The sequence below is a fragment of the Artibeus jamaicensis genome, unplaced genomic scaffold (assembly GCF_021234435.1).
Source record: "Artibeus jamaicensis isolate MK-2021 breed Jamaican fruit bat unplaced genomic scaffold, CSHL_Jam_final scaffold_916, whole genome shotgun sequence".
NCBI lineage: Eukaryota > Metazoa > Chordata > Mammalia > Chiroptera > Phyllostomidae > Artibeus > Artibeus jamaicensis.
In genome coordinates, this window is record NW_026522059.1 from 62,719,869 (window position 1) to 62,746,280 (window position 26,412).

The window sequence follows — 26,412 nt, forward strand, 5'->3', positions numbered from 1 at the left end:
CTGAGACAGGAACCTGACTCATCTTCTCAAAGTCCTTCCTGCTGAAGAGAACATTGGAGGAGAAGGAGATTGTCCAGAGCATGGGCAGATCACCTATTGATCTCTATTAAAGACTTAGGCTGTTCCGAATGCAGAAAGTGGAAGGCACACATGTTCACCACAGTGTCTGCAGCTCATAAGTTGGAAGGGAGCCATCAGCCCTTTTCATGCAGGGCACTATAATAAACCCTGGCATAGGCTCTGCTATTTGGTTATGGAAAGAAAACAGGAAACAAGTAGATTTTCACTGCAACTTCACTCTGAGGAGGGATGGCATCTGCCTACTGCAGAGCTAGATTTTCTTATCAATATAGTATTTACTATCCCAGTCACATGAGCCCAGAGAGTAGGATGAGTTGTCACAGTTAACTGACTGCTAAATTAGGAAAATGTAATCCATTTGTTTCTTTCAAATTAGATCCCCCCAAAGCATTTTAAAGCTTTTTTTCTGGGCAATGGTAGTCACAACCTAAATAGCAAATGCCTTCCCTATGTATGCTAATCTGGCTCTCCTATACGAAAATAGACTGCCATTTGTAGCATTCTCTTCCCACTGTGATGGCAGGATTTCTTAAAAATATATTTTATTGAGTATACTATTATAGTTGTCCCATTTCTCGCCCTTCATTCCCCTCCACCCTGCACACCCTCTCCCACCCACATTCCCCCCCCTTTAGTTCATGTCCATGTGACATAAGTTCTTTAGCTTCTACATTTCCCACACTACTCTTGCTCTCCCCCTGTCTATTTTCTACCTACCACCTATGCTACTTATTCTCTGTACCTTTTCTCCCTCTCTCCTCCTCCCACTCCCCTGTTGCTAACCCTACATGTGGTCTCCATTTCTGTGCTTCTGTTCCTGTTTTAGCTGTTTGCTTAGTTTTTTGTTTTTGTTTTTTTTTTAGGTGTGGTTGTTAATAACTGTGAGTTTGCTGTCCTTTCACTGTTCATATTTTTATCTTCTTTTTCTTAGGTAAGTCTCTTTAACATTTCATATAGTAAGGGCTTGGTGATGATGAACTCCTTTAACTTGACCTTATCTGAGAAGCGCTTTATCTGCCCTTCCATTCTAAATGAAAGCTTTGCTGGATAGAGCAATCTTGGATGTAGGTTCTTGCCTTTCATGACTTGGAATACCTCTTTCCAGCCCCTTCTTCCCTGGAAGGTCTCTTTTCAGAAATCCGCTGACAGTCTGATGGGAACTCCTTTGTAGGTGACTGTCCCCTTATTTCTTGCTGCTTCTAGGATTCTGTCCTTCATTTTAATCTTGGCTAATGTAATTATGATGTGCCTTAGTGTGTTCCTCCTTGGGTCCAACTTCTTTGGGACTCTCTGAGCTTCCTGAACTTCCTGAAAGACTATTTTCTTTGCCAGCTTGGGGAATTTCTCCTTTATTATTCGTTCAAATAAGTTTTCCACTTGTTGTTGTTCCTCTTCCTCATCTGATACCTTTATAATTTGGATGTTGGAATGTTTAAAAATGTTTTGGAGGTTCCTAAGTCTCTCCTCATTTTTTTGAATTCTTGTTTCTTCATTCTTTTCTGTTTGGTTGTTTCTTCCTTCCTTCTGGTCCATTACACTGATTTGAGTTCCAGTTTTCTTTCCATCACTATTGGTTCCCTGTGCATTTTCCTTGATTTCACTTAGTGCAGCCTTCATTTTTTCATCTAATTTTTGACCAAATTCAACCAGTTCTGTGAGCATCCTGATCACCAGTGTTTTGAACTGTGCATCTGATAGGTTGGCTATCTCTGCATCGCTTAGTTGTATTTGCTCTGGAGCTTTGATCTGTTCTTCTGTTTGGGCCTTTTTTTTGTCTTGTCATGCCTGTTATATATTGTAGGAGACCATTCTGCGTGGTTTGGGCCCAGATGTCACACAGAGATGCACAGGATCCACGCATATGGATAGGTTCTCCTGTGGGGAATCAGGCCTGCAATGTGCCCAGGCCACTTTGAGTCTTGCTTTTTGCTAAAAAACTCCCTCACCCCAATTGGTGACAAACATTTACTGCAAAATAATGTCCTAAAATACATGCTAAACCTTCCTAGGACCAGTGTAACTGGTCCAACCACTTTTGCCCTTTTCATTTCAAAAATGTCCCTCTTCTGTGACATGATTAGCGGCATTGGCTCCTTTGTTTTCAGTAAAAGGTAACCACCTAAAGCAACCTGTGCATAGTAAATGAGGACAATCATGTAATGTGCTGAAAAACCCAATAAAGGCTGGTCACAGCAAGGGCCATGGCTTTTGCTCCCCTTGATAGAAAAGCCATGCTGTCCCTTTTCCTCCACAGGACTCGGTAGTCCATGTGAATGTCTCATTTCATCTACAATGACGTGGACACTGCAGGCTGGTGTCTGCATCAATATACGAGGGGTGAAGCCTTAGGTGTTCATCACAGTGGGGCAACCCAGTTGCTGTTGTGATACTCTATGTAGGGGTGGGGTCCAAGAGGGAATAAAGGCACTTGCTCTGCTTTCTGTCAGATTTCAGTCCCTTCTGCCACTTTCCCCAAGAAAACTGGGCCCTTCTGGTGCTGATTTTTGGGTAGGTGGGCTTGTGTACATTCTAGGACCCTGAATGTTTCTCCAGCGAACTCTCCTGTGAGGCTGGGAGTCTCTCCTGGCACCTCAACCCCTACAGGTGTTTTCAATTGGTGTTTTGACGCTTTATTTTCCTGAGCTGGGGCCCTGGGTTGTGCAGTCTGTCTCGCTCCCCAGTTTCACCTGGTTTATCTATATGTGAATGTGGGACCACCTGGTCTGTGTGCCATGCCCCACTTCCCAGTTGCTGCTCCTCACTGGGTCTGCCCATTGCCACCCCCTTTCCGGGGTCTGCCAGCTGTTGCCTGTGCACTCAGGTTCTGCCCACTGGGGTCTTGCATGCCCTGGGTTTGTCAGCTGCTGCCTTGTGCACCTGGTGCCACCACTTTTTCTGCTGAGATCTGTCAGCCCAACCCGACTCTGCCCTCGCCACTCCTATCAGTCTGGATGAATATGTTTATTTTAATTCCTTGGTTGTTGGACTTCCATACAGTTCAATTTCCTGTCATTTCTGGTTTTTATTTTGTTTCTGAATTATTGTTGTCCTTATTTTGGTTGTGGGAGGAGGCACAGTGTGTCTACCTACACCTCCATCTTGGCCGGAAGTCAAGGATTTTTAATATATTAATCTTCAACTACAAATGCTTAATGGGTCCATGGTTTCTTTTTAAAATAATAAGAACATTCTGAAAGTAGATAATGATAGTGGTCACACAACACTGTGAATGTACTAAGTGCTCCTGAATTGTGTAATTGAAAATGATAAAAATGGGTGAAAGAGGTGAAGGGATTGAGAAATATACATTGGCAGTTACAGAATACTCACAAGAATGTAAAGTACAGCACAGGGATGTTGTCAATAATACTGTGATAAGTATGTATGGGGCCAGTCATGTACTGTAAATATTGAGGGGAACACCACATAAAGTATAAGTTGTCTAACCATTATGCTGAAACCGTTACAAAATAAAATTGAAAGTAAACTTTAAAAAATGAAATGATCAAAATTGTAAATTTTACATTATATTTATTTTACCACAGTAAAAAGAAAAGGAGGTCATGGTAACACTTACATCACAGTATTGTTCTAGGTTCTAAATTACATAGTAATCACCAAGTAACTGTTGTCAGAGATGGTGCTGGCAGTGATAAGAGAATGGAGAAGCTAGAGAGGGTGTCAGAGAACTCAGGATGGAAAATGTGGACCGGGTAAGAAGTGAATTGAGAACCTGGTGGTGTGGAGGGCATGGAGGGAGGATTATGTGGGATTGTGAGGGAGGAATGGAGGAATGGGTGTGGGTCCAAAAGGTGCAGATGTGTGCACCTTAATGAGGGGAGGCAGAAAATCCTTTCCATGCCATTCTAAGGAATGGACTGGTTTCTACAAATGATCCTAAAATCAGTGGTGTGGTTAATATTTGTGGTGAGAAGAAAGTCAATGAATTTGACTTTCCATGTGCATAGCTTTGCAAGCCCTGACTTGTGAAGTAAGCCAAAGTTCAGTTTTAGAGAGAATGTTCACATTAATGGTCTCAGTTTTTAATGTTCCTTGTTTCAAAAAAGAATAGGACACTTTGGTGAGGACACACACATTTGTTAGGAAACAAAAGATTTCTGGACATGAGGTGTGAGATTTGGCCCCAGCTCTGTTGAGCTCTGATCCTAGAGCCTTCTTCTTATTTTTTTTTTTAACAATAGAGACATTTATTGAAGAAGATACGAGCTACAAGAAACATTGTACCTAAGACAGTGATTCCTCTGTCCCTTCAAAGTAAGCACCTTGGGACCTCACACAGCTCTGCCAGTGTTGAGACCTTCCTGAGGAATTCTGGTTCACTGGTAGCTGTTTGAATCAAGGCATCAGCAACTGCAGCACTATGTTCCATCTGCTCTTGTAGCAGAAGACACAGAATGAATTTTGCCATGACACATTTCATGCCAAGATCCTGCATCAAAATCTTGGACACAGTAGTTTTTTGGAATCCCCAGATCAGCTTCCAGTTCTCACACTGTCACTCACCAATCTTTGTTGATTGCAGTCTGTACACATTCAACATTCTCAGGTGTTCTGCTTGTTGTAGGCCTTCCAGAATGTGGATCTCTCTCAACAATTCTCGACCATCTTTGAAGCACTTGTGCCACACTTTTATTTGTGTTGCACTCATTGCATCATTCCTGAAAGCCTTCTGAATCATCCGAATAGTTTCTGTGGAAGAATGTTAAGCTTAACACTAAATTTAATGCAGATCTGTTGCTCTACTCACTCAGTCATTTTGAATGCAACAGCTACACAGTACACATGCTCACTCAGTGGCATCTATCCCCTCCACTGACTATTACAGTGAAGTCGTCATTGTTCATGCATGTGTATTCCAGTCCACTCTCCTAGGCTGCCAGGTTACATCAATGTCATGCAAATCATTCTTGTTGTGTTAACAATGCCTGGACCTTTTCTGGACAGATCATATAAATGTATATAAAACTGGTCCAAATATATGAAAGAACTATTTTCAGATATTAGGCAAACTGGCAAGACCGAATGGTGGGTGCCTATGAGAAGGGAAACAAACAAGGCAAACTCCGCAGTTGTCCTGACTTTGCACCTGCAGCCACTTACTGAGCTGCAGCACAGAGAGGACGAGGGAACCCAGGTATTGCACAGGCATTCTTATCGAGTAAAGGAAATAGAAGGTCAAGACGACTGTAATTTGTGAGAGAGATCACACAGGGTTTACAGTAGAGATCCCAGCCAAGTCATATCTTAGTAACAGGGTTCAAGTAGCCTAAAGCACAAGCTTAAAAGCAAGTCTTGAAATCATCAAAGTGACCCATAAATAGCTGGCTGCCCCGACATATTCAATACCATCTGAAAGTATGTCACTCCCTCCTTGGCCTAGCACCCTCAGGTTGATTTCCACATGTATTCTCTAGATTTTGCCAACAAAAATGAGCAAAATTGTATTTTTATTTGCCTTTCCTTTTGGGTTTGACTTTATAATTGACTGAGCTCTACTGGAATTGGATGGTAGTTTGATATCTATAGACTCTGGGGAAGATGGTTTTTCATTTGTACCAGTTCTGGGCCTGTTTCTCAAATCCATTGCACTCTTTCCCCTCTTCTGTTCCTATCAGAGATAAGCTGATACCTGCAAGATAAGTTGATTCTCTGCCTTCTCTGTGAGGTTGGAGGTCAGGAGAACGGGAGAAGCCTGCATAGGCTTTCCCTTCCTTCTCTGCTTTGGCAGCAGCTCCAACAGCAGCTGCAATTCTTACATGGTTCCAAGTCCTGCAAAGTGATCCTGTCATAGTCTGGCCTCCATTGGTTGCCTCTGGGCCCTGGGCTCCAGTAACTACCTCTTCCCTTTGCTCCTGCCTCTATAAGAAATTCAAGATTCTTCAATCATAGTCATAAAATGTCCTTAGCTTTTAGGTGGACACTTGAGCCAAGTCATTAGGATATGAACTCAAAGTCTCTGCGGCCCTTTTAATGGCCACTCAACCTCTTGGAGCTTTGCTTTCAATGGGTACTTCAGCCCAGGTGACTAGAAGTTTGCATTTAATTGCATCAGTCAAGGTTTAGTTGTATGCAATAGAAACTGAGCAGACACGGAACTTCTAAAGAGGACTTTTGGTAGCTCATGGACTCTTTTATGGGCTGGAGGACCAGAACACAGTCAGGAACAACCCCCCAAATCATGCTGCAGAACTGGTCCATTTGGGGAGACCACTTCAGCTTCTGCTGGGGTTAGCTTGCACTGCCAGCCCTCTAGAAATTAGATGCTGGAGCTTCTGTCCCCACTACCCCATTACCAATAATGGGCTCTGCTCGGTCCCTATTTTCTAATGTCCCTATCTTATAATTCAAAGTCAGAGTTATGTGATTGGTAAGTACTAAACCATGGGTTTTTTTCATCCTCTCTAGGGAGAAGCAGACTCTACCTCCCTATCGGTGTGTGAATTCTCTACCCTAAAAGGAAATATAGAAAAAGGATCAGATGCTGGACAAAGAGATAGTGCATATCTACGGCTCTGTATGAAACTTGAGTGCCTGATACATGCCTGTATTCTGTGGTCAGGGGAGAATGCTTCTTATGCACTCAGGATATATTTTCCCATGTTGTGGAACCTCTAGACTTGTCTTTACCTCTTCACATCTGCTACTCAGACTCAATCCCTCTGAGTTTCAGCACCAGGGTAGCAGCTTGAAAAGCAACAGTGGCATACTGGGAGAAATCGAAGTGTCTGGCATCAAGGCAAGCAGAGGCCATAATTCCTTTTCTAAATCTCCCCTCCCCCCACAGAGCCACAGAGCCCTTAAGCTAGTGCCATATCTGAGGCTCCATCAACCTGGCTAGCACTTTTTGCCTAGAACCTTCTTGATAAACACCTTCTGAGGATTGCCCCCAAAAGAGGCTCTGGGGTGCTTTAATGAATAGACTCCTACCTCCCACTTCCACATTCCCACAACTCTACTGCATCCCCAAATGCTCTGTCCATGCTAGGCTGGATGTGAGTTATATGCATCCTATGCAAGAATGAGCTGTAATTCTTAGGGTCAAACATAGAAGGGAGAAGGGAGGGGGAGTAAGCTCGGAGTTCCTTCAGACCATGGGACTCAGTTACTCCACTCCTTGCTGCTTGTCTGGGTGTGGTGCTCATAAGCTTCTTTCTGGCAGATAGCCCCTGAGAGGGCAGATAAATACAGACAGGGGATAGGGCTCAGGAGGCTCAGATGGGTGGTCTGCAATCTGGGGAAATACAGGATTTCTGTCTTGCTTGTGGCCCGGATGTTTGTGGGTGACCATTTCCAGCTCCCTCATTCCCAGGCCCTCACCCCATCCCTTTCACCTAGTGAATGAGAACCCAGCTGGGTTCCTGCAGAGCTGAGGAGGCAAAACTGGGGTACTGGAAGAGGGAAGGCTGGGGAAATGAAAAGTGCGGTGGGAAGGGAGAGAAATGGGATTGATGCCTAGAGCGGCAGTGCAATGGACCACCCCATGAAGACGAAAGGGCAGAAGCAGGTGGAGGACAGGCATCCTAATGGGCTGTGTTGCAGGTATTTGGACTTGATCTAGGAAAGACTCTGCAGGGGTGAGAAGCTCAGGGGTGAGAGGTTCTGCAAGTGGGGCAGATGGGGTGTTGGGACCTTTTAACCAGAACCTCGAAGGAGATGAAAATGAAGATTCAAATCTTTCTACACTGCTATTAGCAGTTGGACTCATTCTCTTTGACTATAGAGATGAGAACACAAGAGATCAGCTTATGTTTGGGTTACACCATAAAGGTGCGGACTTGAATACCCTTAAAATGGGCAAAATGGCTGAAGGGGGTCAAAAGGTATAAACTTCCAATTATAAAATAAATAAGTCCTGGGGATGTCGTTTTTCATCATTTTTCTCCACTATGCCTGCTTTTGCTGACCAGGCAAATCAAACCTCCAACCTCCATTATTTCCTCCCAGCATTGCCCCCATCCTTGTAGCAGGGTTTTGAAAGTGGAAAGGGAGTCTTGCCTGCTTCCAGCCATGGGCACTATGCACTTTGGTTCCCTGAGTAGGATCCTGAGTTTGGAGGCACTCCAAATGACAGGAAACTGGCAGGTTCCTCACCATTGATTCCTTGTGCTCTTGGGAGGAGAGGAGTTCTGCTGAGGACTTGGTTGAGCTCTTGGTTGCGCACCCCAGCCAGTTACTTGAAGTTCAAGGAACTTGACAGACAGGGGCCATTTGTCTGGGCAGAGATGTGAAGGGCATGGTGAGCCTGCTGTGACACGCCGGAACCTTCTGTGTTCAAGAAAGCCTCCTTTCTGACCAGGCTCATGGAGGCGTGGTCCAAGTGGGAACCTTGGCCCACCAAGGGTGGCCATGGACCTTGATCCCTCCAGTGTCCCACAGGAGCAGAGTGTGTGTGTGTGTGTGTGTGTGTTTTACTCAAACAGTTGGAAAAAAAAAGGCAGAAGGCATAGACAGATTTCCAGGAAACAGGCTGTGTTAGTCTAGACTAGTAAACCACAGCCAATGTTGTTAATGAATTTGGAATTATTGTTTCTATATTTATTTTGTATTTAACTGCTCTTAAAAGATTAAAATAGTGAGAGAAACTATGTATATGCACTAAGCTTTCAAAGCCAGTTCCATGGTGGCATATTCAGGGCATCAACAGAGGTCAATTCCTAGGATTAGAGATTATAGATTCTTTCTATTAAAAACAAAAACCTTTCTGCGAGTCTTAAAAATTCTGCTTTTTAAAGATAGCAAAACCAAGATGTTATTGTGTCCATCCTGCTCTCGCCAGCCTGTTACCATCCCTATCAGTGCTGAGTCAGGAAAGACAGGAAGCAGTTCTTCCTGGAACCCCAGACAAGGGGGTATGAACAAGTTCCCCCTTTACTCTGTCACCCAGCAGGGAGAGCTGGGCATTGGGTGGCTTCCTCCTGCCTTCATCATGCCGGCTGCAGAAGGGCTTTTGCCCGCTGTTTGGGTTCCATTGGTTATTACAGATCCATGGTTTCTGTGGTTCCCACTGAACAACCTTTGACAGCACAATAAATCACCTGGGGAGTTTGAAAAAAAATCTCAGTGTCCAAACCACACCCCAACCAACTCAATCAGAACCTATGGAGACTGGACCCAGGCATCAGGACTTTGTTCGAGATTGTTTTTATGGTGGTAAAATATACATAACATAAAATTTACCATTTTAACCATGTTTAAGTGGAGAGTTCAAGGTCACAAAGCTTGTTCATGAGTTGTGCAGCCAACCCCGCCATCCATCTCCAGCACTTTCTTCATTCTCCCAAACAGGAACTTTGTCCCCATGGAACACTAACTCCCCCTTCCTCCCTGTCCCCAGCCTCTGGCAACCACCGTCCTACTGTCTGTCTCCAGGAATTTGCCTATTCTAGGTCCCTCATGTAAATAGAATCATATAGGATTTGTCCTTTTGTGTCTGCCTTATTTCACTCCACATAATGTTTGCAAGATTTACTCATGTTGTAGCATGTGTAAGAATCTTTTTCCCTTTAAGGTTGAATAATATTCCATTGTATGTAGGTATCACCACCAAATACCCCTCCCTGCCCAGGTCCCTGAGAGAAAGGGCTCGTTTCTCACCCCTCTATCACTAAATTGGAAGTTAACCACATTCTGCAGCTGAATTTAGTCTTGTATTTCAGCCAAAGCACAGTGTGGTTTATACGACTAAATATGTTTTTTCAAGTGAAACAAAGAAATTAATTACAGCCAGACAGGAAGTGTCTCTGATGTGGTGTCTGGAACCATACCCGCTCTCGGGCCTGCAGGCACCAACAAGGAAGGTGCAATGTGGCAGGTGGTTGTAGAGAACCGAAGCCAGACCTCGAAGTGAACAGAGTACCCCTCACGGGGTCCACAGTGCTGGTGAGCATATTGTATGGCCCACGCCTATTGGGAATGAGTCAATGTTGAGTGTGTGTGCTTGTATACAAGCCTGTATGTGTACATATGCATCTGCGCACATGTGCAAATGTGTGCACATAAATGTGTTTGTGCATGAGTTTGCAAACATGCATGTGTGTTCATACATGTGCGCACACAAGTTTGCGTGTGTGCATATACCTGTGAGCGTGTGCACATATGTGCAAGCACGTGTGTGCATGTGCAGGCACTGCTGTGAGACCTGAGCAGGGGGAAGGGGGGAAGACAATAGAAGAGTCATGACCATGATGAACGGAGATCTTTTCTGTTCCTCAGTGAAAAGAGACAGGGTCTCTGACAAAAGGAACAGAGTAATAAAGGTGCCAGGGAAGCCAAGAAGTGGGGCACTTTTCTGTATGTCATTTTGTATAATCCTTTGTCACAGTTTTTTAGGTCAGTAGGCGGAGGTAGACAGAGTTCTCTTGACCTGAAAAAGGCTGAGTGGTGGGTAAGTAAGATTATTGGGATTTGATCTCTGGTCTTTAACACCAAACAAGCCTGCAGACACTCCATTTCCCACACTGCCTCCCTAGTGGCCCCTTCCTGCCATCCTTCCTGGGACCAGTGGACACATATCCTGGTGACTAAATGCAGCCTTGGAGGAAGTGCTTTGCTCTCCCAGGCCTCCGTGCACTTACCTGCAAAAGGAGGCAGATGAATTAGGTGAATGTGAAGATTCCTTCTAGGTCCAGTGTTCTGTTTGTGAGTCCTGACAGATTTTGGGGGGGCAGGGTAGGGTAACCCAGAAGCTGGACTAAACTGCTCATGGTGGAAACCTTCCTTCATCAGCTCCAGGCACACCTAATGGCATTTAGTTTCCCAAAAGGTGACTTGGAATGAAACACTGGTTTTAGAGTGAGGAAGAACACCTGGCCCAATGAGAAAGTTCAGTAACGATGTGATGAATGAATGAGAGATCGGCTGGCGCCCAGCACTCCCTGGGCCACATGTTGTAGGGGAAGTGGAGGTGTCATGTGCGGGAGACGTAGAGAAGCGTCTGTATCTACTCTGAGGTAAAGAGATATTTACCACCAGGGCCACATGGTGGGCTGGGTTTTTTAAAGGAAACGCAGATACAGTATGTTCCGTGTCACTAATCATCAGAGAGACGCAAATTAAAACCACAATGAGATATTACCATCTTCACACCTGCCATAATGGCTACCATCGATAAATCAACACACAACAAGTGATGGTGAGGATGTGGAAGAAAGAGAACCCTCATGTGCTGTTGGTGGGAATGCAGATTGGTGCAGCCATTGAGGGGAGCAGGATGGAGTTTCCTCAAAAAATTAAAAATGGAACTGCCATATGACTCAGTGATATCACTTTTGGGAATTTGTCCCAAGAATCCCAAAAGACTGATTTGAAAGACTATATGCACTCCTATGTTCACAGCAGCATTATTTGCAATAGCCAAGATCTGTACTATAAACAGCCCAACTGCCCATCAGTACATAAGTGGATAAAAAAGCTGTGGTACCTGCAGAGGATGGAATACTATGCAGCCATAAAAAGAAGGTAATGTTGCCTTTTGCAACAGCAGGTATGGACCTAGAGATAATTATGCTAAGTGAAATGAACCAGTCAGAGAAAGACAAATACCATATGATGTCACTCACCTGTACAATCTAATGAACAAAATAAACTGATGAACAAAATAGAAACAGAGGCATGGGTAAGTGGAACAGACTGTCAGCTGTCAGAAGGGAGAGGGAACTGGATGAAAGAAGGGGAAGGGATTAGCCAAAGAACATATGTGCGTAACTCACAGACACGGACAACAGTGTGGCAGTGGCCAGAGGGAAGGAAGAGGACGGGAGCAGGGGCTGGGTGGAGGTGGGCAAATAGGGGGAAAATGAGACATCTGTAATAGCACCAACAATGAAGTTATAAAAGGGAGGCAGATACAGTTTCGGTGGACCGGTTAAATAACTTATTTCGATGTGGCACTTTGCAGGCCTTCTGAGATACATGGCTCATGTTTGTGGGAAAAAAGAAGTGTAAGTTCAAATCTGCTGCCTGTTTCTCTTTGCCGAAAAGAGGGTGACCCAGAGTAGGTAGTCTTTTGTATCTACAAGCCCATTTGTTAGTCCTACAACATGTCAGTGAAGGTCCTGTACCTGGTGGGAGTGGAAAACGTGTGTTCACAGTGTGTTCAGGTGAGGCTGTTGGGAGGCGACAGTGTCCAGAGAAGCACATTGGAGGTGGTAGCCTGCAGTTCCTCTGAGATGTGCAGTGTTTGGTTCCGTCACTGTTAGCAGCCTGTTACATTCCTAAATGCTTCGTGTGAGTGACTGCGAGAAAATGTGGAACGTGGGGTGTGGGTCATAGTAGGATAGGGAAGCAAATATTTCAGGAGCTCAGCAGCAGCAAAGACAGTGGTTTAGTAAGCAGGAGCTGTGCGTTCCACAGTCCTTGGGCTCCTCGAGAATTCCAGGCAGACTTGGACTTCCCACTCTACAAGGCAGAGTTTGCCTGAATTTCAGGGGGGGCGAGGGCTCCCCTGAAGCCCACGAGTGTGAGGGGACGTGTGGTTTAGGCAGCGTGGTAAGGCAGGGCCCACGGGGCTGCTGTGCGGCCCACTGCTGCCACAGCATGTGCGTGTTTGTGACAAAGTGCAGATGGTCAGGAACTGAAAGACAGTGGTCACGGTTGAAAGTCGCAGGATCCAAAAGCTATGAAAAGGAAAGAGTGAGAAGTATCTGAGGATTGAAAACCATTTAGAAAAAAACCCCACTAACAATAATTGTAACGGACAACAAAAATCTCTGAACTGAAAACGCCTCATTTTCAAAACCTTCCCAGGAATTAATGAGAATGAGAGAAGAGAGAGTAGGGAAAATATTTTCTGTGGAAAAATTATTTTTACCTCAGTTTAGAAATATGAATTGGGTTTCACTGGCCCGATCAGGAGAGGGAGTTTAATGGTGGCACATTCTCTCTTCCCGCCATCTGCTTGCCGCTCTCCTTCACCGCGTGGCCAGGGCGTGCAGCATCTGTGCTGGCCCTTGTGCCTGCCACTGTGGAGTCTGACAATCAGCGTCAAGGTCGTCCTGCAGCAGGACCATTACTCACTGGGGCTGGAGTCAATGGTAACTAAGTTAGTGGGCAAGAACTCTGAGGTTTTGGCAAACCTCTTATCAGGGAGCCACTGATTTGGCTCATGTGTGCTTAATCATGTTTCCATGGAAACTCCATAGTTTTCCAATTTATTATAATTGGAGAGTTTACATCTCCTTCCTCTCCCCGCCTATGTCATGGTGTTACATAACTTTTCTCCAAGAACCTAAAAATTTCCCCAAGTTGTACACAGCTGCTTCAGGTCGTTCAGGCCTTCCCTGACCACCCAACATAAAAGATATCATCTCTTATCACCTCTCCTCCCCAACAAACCAAGACACTCTCTATATCATCACCATTTAATTTACTTTATTTCATCGCATTTGTTGTATCATCACATAGTCTGGGATTTGTTTTGGTGATCATTTCTTTTCTTCCCCCCCTAGAACAAGAAGGTCACTGGAACAATAATTCTTGCCTGTTTTTGTGACCTGTTTTGTATCCTCTCAATCTAGAATAGTGACCAGGAAATGGTATGTACTAAATAATTACTTTCTTGGGAAGTCAGTCCTTTTCTCCTGACCAAAACAGGCTTGCTTTTTAGAAGGATAATCCTAGTGACAGGATGGAAGGTACCACGAAACAGTAAGGATGGCAACGGGATGGACAAGGGCAAGAATGATGGAGAAAGAGAAGCCCGGAGGCCTGGCAGGCTGTCCTGTATTGGTTCGCGTCTCCTTAGGTGGGGAGAGTTAAGTTTCCTGGTGTGGAGGGTTGGTGTTGGCTGCATCCCACGTCTGGAATGCTCTTTCTCCGGCCTCCCCTTTTGGTCTCACCTTAACTGTAACCTGTTCGTGGAGGCCTTTCTGGAAATTGGATCTCTAGAGACTCCATACAACCAGCTGAGGTTCTGAAGTACCGACACTGAATGCCCTGAGGACTTCAAGGTTAGCACGGAGGCTGTCAGGAAGTGAGTTCCAGCGAGGCAGGAGTTTGTCTTTTTAGCACGTGGCACATAGTATGTGCTCAGTAAATATTTATGGAATGAATGAATAAATGGTTTGCCTGTGGTTTCTTTTGTTTTACCGTTAACATGTTTTTCTACTTTGGTGTTGCAGTTATGTATATTTTTTCTTTGGGATGTAAGTACTAACAGCTGTTTGTTTTGAACGACTTGTCTGTTTGAGAAGACAGCTCTGCCAGGTGCTGATGCTGTTCATCTACAAGTCGAATGTTTCCTTCTTTCCCCTGCCACCACCTTTTGGGCTGGTTTAACTTGGAAAACATCCCTGCCATGTGACTCTGCCATGGATTCAGAAATTCAGTCACAGAGAGACTTTGGGTTGGGGAGGAGCTCAAGAACAAAATCCCGCAATTTTATCAACATTCATCCAAGACAGACTCATAGGACTGCGGGAAACAGGGATGAGAATTCAGATCCAGTCATACATCTATTTAGTGCTTGTTGTGTGCAGGAAACTGGTGTAAAATACAGGGAACATTTCAAAGCTCAAGGGGCAGTGGGCCAGCTGGAGACATGGCCCTCCACTCCAGAGCTATGGCATGGGACAAATGGATGGAGAAACAGTGGAAATGGACGTGGTGCCCGGTAGACAGTTGGCTTTGGAGCGCCTGTGGTGTCTGGGTTTGAGATTTTCAGAATCGTAAAGGTGGCAGCAATATTCAGAATAGTGATCTTAGAGGAGCAGGAAGATCCCAAATCATTAAAAAATGAAAATAATCTTAGTGCAGATTGTATTCATGGAGGGAGAAAGGTGGACCAGCAAACCGTCTTCTTTGCTAACAGTGACACAAAGGATAGGGTATGTCTGGTCCACCTTAAGAAGGGTCTCAGATTCCTTCACGCTCCTTAAGAAACACGTGCTCAACACCACCTTGTCATAGCATTGTGAAGACTGCACCAGCCCATGGGCTGCACAGCTGAGAAAGCTGGTCCGCGATCCAGGATTCAGAACAGACTCTTAGCTCCAAGACTCTACATGGCTTGGGGATGGGGACAGCTCTGGGAAAGGACGGGAATTAAAGGACAGGAAATTCTCCCCAGTTGGTGAGATAATGCAGGGGCTTGAAACCAAGATAGCTTTTGCCTGGATGTCCCAAGACAACTCTTGTTCCTCATGTCCTGTGTGGACACAGGGCACAGAGAAGCCCAGCAGCTTCCTCCAAGTCCTCATGGAGCTGGAACTCCAACTCAGCACCTTTTCTGCAGATTTGGGAGCCCAGCTACCACATCCTCCATTGTGGCCACTGGGCACGTCCTCCTTCTTGTCACGGTGGTGAGTTGGTGGTTATGTACTAAGAGCATATAAATTAGTCACTCATTTTCAATACAATTTTTAAACAATTTTTTATCCTCACCTGAGCACACAGTTAATGATTTTAGAGAGAGGGGAGGGGAGGGAGAGAGAGAAGGAGAGAAACATCGATGTGAGAGAAAAACATAGACTGGTTGCCTCTTGTATGTACCCTGACCGGGAATCAAACCTGCAACATTTATGAGGTGATGCTGCAACCAACTGAGCCAAACCGGACAGGGCTAAATAAGTCATTCTCCATCTTCCCAAATACCAAATGAATTCTAACAAGCTCTTATATAAAACTGACCTTTATTGCAATTAAAAAAGAGCAAAGACAATTTGATAAGTGCCTTTAATAACAATGTACCTGCTATTTACATGTAATTAAACATAGCTTGAATAAGGTTCATTGCATGTAAACGATAAGATATTAGAAGTTCGACTCCAGCCTTTGGGGAACATTCAGAATAAAAATACTACAGGCAGAAACACAGAAAAGAAAATAACCATTTCAGTCTGTAGGTACCATAAATGGACGAATGATCAAGACCTGGCCCCAGAAGAGAGCTGTAAATATGAATCAAATTGAAACTGACTCTTAACATGACTAACAGTATTGCTATTGTTTAAGCCCTAAACATAATAATTGGATCATTAAAAACAATACATCGCTTTATATAGCACCTTCCTTCCAGAGTTCAAAGCATTGGTATTTCCCTATGTTATCTCATTTGTCTCCATAACATCCCTATGAGGTAGGCAATGGTTGGTTGATATCATTATCTCCATTTTGTATATGGAGAAACTGAGGCACAGAGAAGTTAACTCATTTGTTCAATGTCACATAGTAAAGTTAATGCTGGAATGGTGACCATAGAGCTGTGAGCTCATCTCCAAAACCAATGCTTCTTTTTAAATTATCCCCTCTGAGAATTTAATTCAACACCTTAATATACATTTCCAAGAAATTAAAAATGTGCATTTTTTTTCTCCCATAAAAATTGTTGAACTACTATAGGCAAGAAACCCATACATACTCTGGGGTAGATGTCAGACTGACGTTACACTGTTTTAGAGTTTGTGGAAGTCTTTTGTTGGGTGTGTTTTTCCATTATGAGGAATTTCTTTTCTTAGTTAAACAAAGTCAGAAGTCTTTAGATGAGTCTCTGAAAGGATGCATTTAGTGACCTACAAATTATAGTTTTAGTAACCACATTATGCTATCTACAAACCAGGTTGATTCCTGAATTTATAAAGAAGAAACTATCTAAACAATAATTTAAATCTTTGAGATAGCCTTGCTCATTTATACCTACTTACACTTGCTCCTTAAGAGATTCGGAGTGGTGGACAAGGATTTGGGATAATACATTTTCCAGACTCATAAACAGACAGGGGCAGGAAGCCTTGCCCATATCACTTAGTTCAAATTTTACTTCTGGTCCAGCCCTGCCTATCCCCTCCCCCGGCTCCCCACCCTGCTCCAGGATGAAGTATACAGTTGGTACTCGAAAAAAAAATTTTTTGAAGTGTCTAAATCTGAGGCATATAGGACCCTCTCAAATGCTTTTGGATGTGAACATAAAATCACATCAGGATGTGAACAACCTTCCTGACATTTCCCCCTGACTTCTACCTTCACAACCATCACCGTGCAACTGCTTCCCAGGACACCAGGAAGCCATGTGGAGTAGCCCCCAGGAATCAACTTTCTATTACGGCTCCAGGAAATACAGGAGAAGCCTGTGTTCATACACAAATTGTGAAAAAGTATGCAAGCTTGTGGGATGGGTCATGAACACCGCGTCAGGTTCATTTATGGGTTTTATACTAAAAATGCATAAAAAGTTGTCAAGGGAATATTTGAGTCCCTTACAGGCAGATCAGGCCTTGGGGTCAGTCTCCCAGCTAGGGAAGGTGGCTGCTGTCTATCACCGGAGCTTCTCCCACCTCAGTGGGGACCTGACATTAAAAAATTTCTCTTTAAGCTTAAGAAAGGAAAAGGAAAGAGTTTGTTTTAAACTCATTGTTTCCAACTTGTAGAGTTAAAAAACAAGCAAATGAACAAACCAAAGGAAACAAAACCAGATATTACGACCAGACAGTTCTGGAGTGCAAGACCCAGGGGCAAATGCTGGTCTCTCTTTTCCCCTTAGTTGTCCCATTAAGGGTGACAAACTACTACATTGGGTGGACTTTTAAAAATTAAATGCATAAAGAGAATGAGCAGCTATCTGTTCTGCTAAAACTGCAGTCTCTAGTATCTATTCAAATATTAACTATGATGTTCAGTTTACTTAGAGTGAACTTAAAAAAAATCAAAATGAAACAAAACTATCAAGAGCAATGCTGATGGATCCTAAGGTGTCCAGAAAGAGAGACCTGCAGCCCCTCTGTGCACCATTCACCTGGGCTCATCCTTAAAGGGAGCTTGGTTTCTCACTCCAAAAAGCAGTTTGCCTGGAAATGTCCAGGTTATTCGGTGTCTGGTGACTGCAGTTAGATGCTGGAGCACTTTCATTTCCTCAGGACATGGGAGAGTAGCTCAGACTGGTTACAATTGACATAACTCACAAAAAGTATTTCATAGGGGTGCGGGCAATAGCTACCTGGCTAAAACAGGTTGTTTTTATAAATGATTACTTCTGACAAGAAAGGGTTTTTTCCCCTTTAAAATAAACAGCATTCCACTTTACAGGAAACTATTGGTCTACTGCACAAAGATGGATCTTCAACTGGAGCTTCAGGAGACACAGGGCTGTCTCAGTGCATTGTGGGGAACAGTGAGATTACCGGTGAGAATTTTTCTGCGTTTGTGAGTTTGAGTACTCAACACAATTTTTTAAAAGCTGTTTTCCATGGCCCCTTAGTGACAAGCATTCTCATGAGAGATGTGGGCAAGTATGTACTTGGCTGACTGAGCAAAGCTCATGACAAAGCACAACTAGCATCTGCTTTCCCAGGTTGGTCTGTGGCTTCACCTGAGTAGCCCACCACTCAGGAGAAAGGTGGGTGGAGGATCTGTCTGTTCACCTGGAGGTGAGACGGCTCTACGCCAAGAGGCGGGGCTGTGAATGGTACTGGGGAAGATAGACAAGAGGAGACATCCTGGAAACAGCAGACTAGGAGGGACTGGGGTGGGGAAGAGGCCCAGAGGTTGTGCTGGGCAAAGTGACAGAAGGTAATTCTGTACCGGAGGAGCCCAGGCGAGACTGGAAGAAACAGTGCCTCGCTGCCCACAATCTTTTAACCGCTCCTTAAAAGGACTAGAGTCAGGGAGGAAAAAATTATAAGCTGTGGAAGGCGATGTGAGATATTTTTGGACTAAAACTAAGGTTTAAAAATTGCCAGCACAACTTCTCACTCTTTTGTGAGTTAAAAATTTGACCATGGCAGAGACATTTTGACACATTGAATCAAAATTCCACTCAGTGTCATGAAGTATTTTGAAACTGTGGGACCGCCTAGCAGACAATTAGTCACTTTTTTTGGGGAACTATTTTTATGAGGAAAAAAAATGCATGAACAATGAAATGTAAATTCCTGTATGTTTAGCTATATTTCAAACTTCCCCTGAACATGTGAGTCATATTAATACAGCACAGTTATTTAAGAGGTTACAACATTAAAATATTTACTGTTGTCACTTTAACACACAGAAGTCTGAGAAATAACAGCAATCAGCCTTTACAATTCATTACACAAGGTGGTCTGAGATGCCCAGACTTCAGTAAGTTTTTAAAAATACTCATAGTGTACGGGGGTAGTGAGCAATGAAAAACTACTCTAACTGCATTAAAATAAGTGGTTACCAAACTGAATGCTAAAAAATTGTCTTTTTAACAAAACTTGCATTTCCCATTTCATCTGGCATGAAGATGAATCTGAACTACTATTTCTTTGTTAAATAAAAGAAAAACCTGGAAAAATATAAAATACTTTATAAATATTAGAGACTGGATGTAAACATGGACTTAAAATGAACAGTATAAAAAAACACTTATGAATGTTCGTTCTCTTCTGGACCATGGTTTCATTCAATTTACTTTGGTAATTCCAGATGCAGATTCTAATTTATCATGGTTTCTGGACTGATCTCTCTAGGTCAAACACTTTCTAAGTGCATACAACCTGTCTAATGCCACTGTCGAAAAAACGTAGCAAAGAAAAGGTACAATACAGAGCAAGAAAGTACTGCCACAGGGTCAGAAATCTCAATTTCATTGCAAATAAAGCCATTATTTGCTATTACAGACACATGCTTCTATTTTTACTCAGTCACTTATTAACAGCAAATATTACACTTTAACTTCGCCCAATTACACAGTACAACGAGCCTGTCAAGATCTCCTTGAAATATCCATCAGTACCTACTGGGCTTCCAGCAGCCAAAGTGAAGCTGGCCAGGCACCAGGCAGCAACACTTTCAGGGGAATGGCGTCACCAGATCCCACGGAGTCACATTCACAAGGAGCACTGAAAACTGTTATTGACTCATTCGCAAAACTCCTCAGATGGTCTCACACTGAAGCTCTGCGACTGCAGCTTGGTTATCAGCTCAGAGCAGTTACTTTCTACGTCAGACTCCAGCACTGCTTATGGATTCTCTGAAGAGGATTAAAGAAAATGGCCCCACACGAGGACAGGCTCTGCTTCTGCGACCTGGTGGGGTCATCCTGCTGTGGGCCCATCCCGGCTCATGTGGCTCTTGTAGCTTTTGGCCAGGTCGCTTCTCCAACACCTGAGACACCTGTTCACATCTCCTCGTATGAGGCTGAATGTATGGTGAGTCACATGGATAATAAAACATTTAAAATACCATTGCTCTTCAGCTAGAAGAATTATGGAAACAATTTAAAATCTGAATTTACTCATTAGAAAAACTAAATGAGAGCAACTTAAGAAGGTTTTCCTATAAATACCAAATGAAAATTATTGGAGAATTATTGTTTCTCTTCTGCTTTTATTGCAATAGTTTTCATACTAGTAAAATAACCACTCAAAATACTTAATAGAATAATAGGACATGTCCTGATTAATTAAGCACCAGAAGATATATGTGTGTATATGTATACCTGTGTGTGTGTATACAGTTTGTTACTGGTTAAAGTGAATAAATGCTCAAACTAGAAAAATGAAAATACAACATGAGAAACCAAGACAGTGACACGCTGAGGTTAAGTTTTACCTCTTGATGTTGCCTTCCTACTGTTAGTTAGCTCTGAATTTGAGTTAACTCTCAGATTTTGAGGACAAATAAATCAGTAATTGCCTTGTTCCCAAAAAGGAGAGCTTCAAAAGCTTTCCTCAAACTAATGATGTAATTGAGTGCAGGGCAGGAACAAAAATTACTCTACAAAAATTACTTTTTTTCAAATTTAAAATTTTCTCAAACGTTTCACAAAGAACAGGTCACACTTCCCTGCTGACTAGATTTGGGAAATAGTAAAAGCAGCAGAAAAAACTCTACTAAACTTTAAAAATATTTGAACAAAGACAAAGATCCTACTTTTAGGCAAAAGAAGTTTATAAATCTGATTTATATGATTAAAAATAACTTGCCTAAAACTTATTTTTATCTTTTTGTATGATTTCACTAACTTAGATTATTATAATGGAATGTGTAATATGGATGTCAGATGTCAAAATGGACTTTTAAAGATACAGAAAGTTCTTTTTGGGGGGTAATTACCTTTCATACATTTAAACTATACCATTTAACTCAAAATGAAACCCCTTTTGAAAGAAGCTGAAGGCTTTTGTCCAATTCAAACAATGTAGCACAGATTTTTGACAAATACAGTATAATAGCATTATACAGTATGATAGCATTTATGAAACACTGAGTATAAGGTCAAAACGGCGATGATCCATAAATAAACACCCCTCACTCAGGTGCCAGTGGTCTGCAGAACAGAGCCATGTCTGGAAGCCGCATCTGGAAGCCGAGTTTCCACCTCTCCAAGGCTCTGCTGTCACTCGTTTTCAGGATCTGTGCTGGAGGACCTAATAGCTCCCCTTAGAGTAAACTTACAACACTTTGTATTCCAACTTATTCTTAGCACCAGCTCTCGAATCAAGAGAGATACTTCAGTGCACATTTTCTGGCTGTACTGCACAGCCTGCATTTCAACGCTTCTGGGGGAAACTCTGATGATAATGGAATTTCAAGAGGATGTGATTATTTATAAAAAGGCTCTCTCTCTCTTTAGATGGTTTTTATACTTTAGAGATGATACTCACTTCCCTGGCAATAAATACAACATCATAGAATACAGTAAACTTTCGAACGGTCAGGCTCTCCCGAAGGACACGATGCCGCAGGCACAGTGCTAGGGCGCCGTGGTTGTCATCACACACTGCAGGACCCCATGACACAGGGACGGCTGGGTCAAACTCATTAATATTAAGCAGTGAAAAGTACCAGGCACAAACAGTCTTGTACCATCCTGGCAACTCCCTAATCTGAGGGAATTCTGCCATTATCTTCTCATCAGGACGGCAGTGCTCATGCACACGGGGTCTTGAAGCAAGTGGCCAGGCTGAGTGAAAATTCACAACCAGTGCGCCCGAACAGAGCTCACTTCACAATTTCAGAAACATATGGCAGAGCAGTCGCAAACCAAGCCGTGAGTGTGAGGGATGGAAAACACCTCACTGAGTGTCAGTGAGCAGGGTCCCTGGAGTTTTCAAATGCTTCCCCCTCCCAATCACATTCTTTGTCATGACGAGTGACGACAGCAAGGTGGTACAATATGAAAAGTCACAGATACCCCAGCACTGTGGAAGGATTGCTTGTCTCTCTGATTTCCCTTTAACAGTGTAGACAGCTCCCTCTCTGTAGCCCATAATGACCAGGTTCCTTTTAAAGTGAAAAGTGAGTAACTTTCCCAAAGTTGGCCTTATAAAATCTAAAGAAACGATTAAATTCAAACCAGGCTTATCTTCAATCTGAGTTATTACAAACACTGATTTTTGTAAAATGAAGGGAAAAAATTACCCAGTATTTGCCAGTACTGGACTACAGAATTCATCATTTTCTTCAAAATGTAACCAAACCTTGAGTTATTTATACCTTTCTGAGTAAGGTATAAACAGTCATCCTTAGTCAGATTTTGTTCTTTCCATTTACCAGTTCAAATTTTTCAATATTTCCCATCACAAACCACTGAAAATGATCATTTATGATTATTCCACTGATTTCTCTGAGAGCTAGATGATTTTGATCAAGAGCTCTAAGTACCATTTGACAAGTTTGAGTCTTTAAAAACCTTCCTCGTTTTAAACACTTGGTTAGAAAAACGATAATAATGCCTTGTAACTTCCTAGCTTATGTGCTTTAAGGTATCTTTTCAAAATGAAAGTGTAAATCAATGTACATAAAATCAAGATAGTTAATATACATCTTTCTGGCACTTCCTAGAAATTAGGCATTAAACATAAAACACCATATAAATTTATATAACAAAAATAAATGTTTACATTTTAATCTCAGCTAGATTACCTTAGGGTAGCAGTTCGCTTATGGAACTCATGCTGCTGGTGTGGCCTCACAGATCATCGGAAACACACGTTCAAGTCCACAGCCAGTCAGAGGCGGCCGTCATGGGCTGTCCAGGAGTGAGGTCTGCGTCCCAACATAGACATTAAGGCTCTCTGTTTTGGAGGAATGGGCCCAGGGCTAAAACAAGTACAGTAGTACCACAGCGGTCACCACAAATACTTCAAAGGTTCTGAAGTTTCAAATACTGGGAGGAAAATTGTTTCAACTAGAAAAATAAAATAAAGCATCTAAAAATGACTTCAAATCCTTTGGGAGAAGCTGCTGATGTGGAGTGTCTGTATCAGAAGGCATGAAGACTCAAGATCCCTAAGGGGATCTGACAGGACCAGCAACCAACCATGGTTTCTTACCATCTGAAAACACCTGTGCTGAAGGCAAAGGCCAAGGCCAAGCCCTGTGGGTGAATTTCCTCGGAACGAACCAGTAGAAATGGGGAGATTTCAAGGGGGGAAATAGCAGACAGCAACCAAAGAAGGGAGGAAGGAAACCTGGCTCTTCTGAACGGCAGTATTTAGGCAGGTGGAGTGGTGGTTCCTCCGCTGACAGCCGGGACCTGTCCTGAGGATGTGGGGACACGAGGACTGTGCTTGGGTGTGGCAGTGCCTGGCAGCCAGGTGTGCACCCTTCTGTTCCCAAACTGTCTGGGCAGCTTCACTGTCCTCAGTCACCAAAGCAGCATCTGAAGTGGGAGGCACACTGCTCCGTGTCTACTTCCTGTCCCCTACCAGATGGTCCTAGGCTATCAGGGGCTGTCTTCTGAGTTTCTAGAGCCTGGTGACATCTCTGCATTGCTGCAAGTCCCCAATGCTCTCATAGTCATTCTCCTTTGGACAGGGGCCGCGGTGGCCACTTGTCTCCAGGACGGCCTTTTCATCCTCTCTGCTCAGAGTCTGGATTGCCTCGTAGTCGGGCTCAGGCTCCTCCCCGGGTCTCCCTGCCTGTGGAATGGTGCCGACGCTGTTGGGAGCGTTCTCAAGGTCTTTAACGGTCGCGTAGAGGTCATTACAGGAAGACAGGGGCCTCTGAACAGCTCCTGAGCTGGACTCTGGTGCGTTAAGTGATTGTCCTGACTTATTCCCATGTTGCCCAGGTTTGTGTACAGATGAATACATAGCCGAGATCTAGAAAACAAAGGCCGAATCAAATAAAAAAGCTTCAAGCTTGATCTCCTGTCTCACCTTTCAGTGACAAGCTAGATACCTAGCACTCCAGAGTCTGTGTCCCTTTAAGAATTTTGTCCTGATTGCCCTCCCTTCTCAGCTTTATTGAGATGTAATTGACATACAACATAGGTAAATTTAAGGTGTACAACATGATTTGATATGCATCCATACTGTCAAATAATTACCATGATAAGGTCAGTTAATGACTCTATTACCATGTTATCATTTTGAGCGCGTGGTGATACATTTAAGCTGCAGTGTCAATAATTTTGAGTATATAATATACTATAGTATCATTAACTCTAATCCCATGCTAGACATTAGATACAAGAACTTGTTCATTTTATAGTAGGAAGTTTATACCCTTTGACCAATGTCTCCCCACCTCTCCCCCACCCCTAGCCCCTTGGCCACCACCAGCCTACCCTCTATTTCTATGACATCAGCCTTTTATTAGATTCCACATATATTTGAGTACATAAGTATCCATCTTTCCCTGTCTGACTAATTTCATTTGGCATAGTGACCTCAAGGGCACAACTGGTTGGAATTCCTTCTTTTAATGGTTAAATAATATTCCATTGTGTATGTATGAGGTCTGTTTGAAAAAGGCCCAGCCATTGCTAATATAACAAGAGTGGTTTGCACGACATCAATGTAACCTGACTGCCAAAGAGAGTGGACTGGAGTGCACATGCATGAACAGTGACGACTTCACTGTACTAGTCAGTGGGAGAGGTAGATGCCACTGAGTGAGCATGTGTACTGTGTGGCTGTCACATCTGAAATGACTGAGTAAGCAGTGCAATGAATCTGCATCAAATTTTGTGATGAGCTTGAACATTCCTCCGCAGGAACTATTCAGATGATTCAGAAGGCTTTCAGGGACAAGGCAATGAGGGCAGTGCAAATAAAAGTGTAGCAAAAATGCTTCAGAGATGATCTCTGTTGAAAGTGATCCACATCTGGAAGGTCTGGAAAAAGCAGGACACCTGAGACTGTTGAATGTGTATGGGCTGCAGTTGACAAAGATCGGCGACTGACAGTGTGAGAACTAGAAGCTGATCTGGGGATTCCAAACACTACAAATCCTGTGTCCAAGATTTTGATGCAGGATCTTGGTCTGAAACGTGTTGTGGCAAAATTTGTTTTCTGGCTTCTGCTACCAGAGCAGATGGAACATCATGCTGCAGTTGCTAATGACTTGATTCACATCACCACCAGTGAACCAGATTTCCTCAAGGTCATAGCTGGAGATGAATCAGGGGTCTTTGGCTCTGCGTATGATCCAGAAATGAAGGCCCAGTTGTCCCAATGGATGTTGCCTGGTTCTCCACACCCGAAGAAGGCGCAGCAAAGTGGCAGCAAGATCAAGACCATGATAACTGTGTTCTCTGATTGGGAAGGTGTCATCTATCACAAGTACACTACACCCCTCCAGGCCAAACAATTAATAAGGAATAGCACCTTAATGTTCTTTGTTGGCTATGAGATACAATATTACAAAAACGACTGCAGCGATGGGCAACTGGTGATTGGCAGCTTCATCACAACACTCCCGCTCATGCATCATGTCTCATGCAGGTTTTTTTTGTGAAACATCAGATCACCCAGGTGACTCAGCTCCTTTACAGTCCAGATTTGGTGCCCTGTGATATCTGGCTTTTCCAAAAACTAAAATCACCTTTGAAAGGGAAGAGATTTCAGCACATATGATGGGGCAGCTGATGGTGATTCCAACAACGGATTTGGCAGTGTTCTGAACAGTGGAAGAGATGCTGGGAGAACTGCATGAGGTCCCAAGATGTCTACTTTGAAGGGGACTGAGGCATCATTGTCTTAGGTACAATGTTTCTTGTATCTTCTTTAATAAATATCTCTATTTTCATTGTATATATCTGTTACACATAAATAAAATAAAATTTTCTTTATCCACTCATCTGTTGGCAGACACCAAGGCTGCTTCCTAATCTGGGCTGTTGTGAATAATGCTGCAATGCACACAGGGGCGCAGGTATCTCTTTGAGATAGTGATTTCATTCCCCTCAGATGAATCCCCAGAATTGGGTTCTTTATTGTTCACACTAATCCTGGAGTTCATTACTAGAGAGCAATTATGTAGATTACCTTCAATTTTGCAAGTAGACCAGTCCTGTTAGCACAGTTCCATGAAAACCTGGTTCTTTCTGGGCTGCTGAGGGTATGAGAGAGGGCAGGTGGGCAGCTCAAGGCCCCCAGGACCTGACCACAGCATTGTGTTTCATTT

General features: G+C 43.3%; 1 protein-coding gene across 4 annotated transcripts in view; it reads right to left on the reverse strand.

Moving 5' to 3' along the window:
* Window positions 1-21,248: 21,248 nt before the first annotated feature.
* The window catches only part of PAG1 (phosphoprotein membrane anchor with glycosphingolipid microdomains 1), a 139,488-nt gene continuing 134,324 nt past the window's right edge, over window positions 21,249-26,412 (reverse strand). For all 4 annotated transcript variants that reach the window (XM_053660911.1, XM_053660914.1, XM_053660912.1 and 1 more), the window contains one exon: window positions 21,249-24,104. In XM_053660911.1, coding sequence (XP_053516886.1) covers window positions 23,748-24,104 — 357 coding nt within the window. In that variant the 3' untranslated portion in view covers window positions 21,249-23,747. The remainder of the gene's footprint in view (window positions 24,105-26,412) is intronic.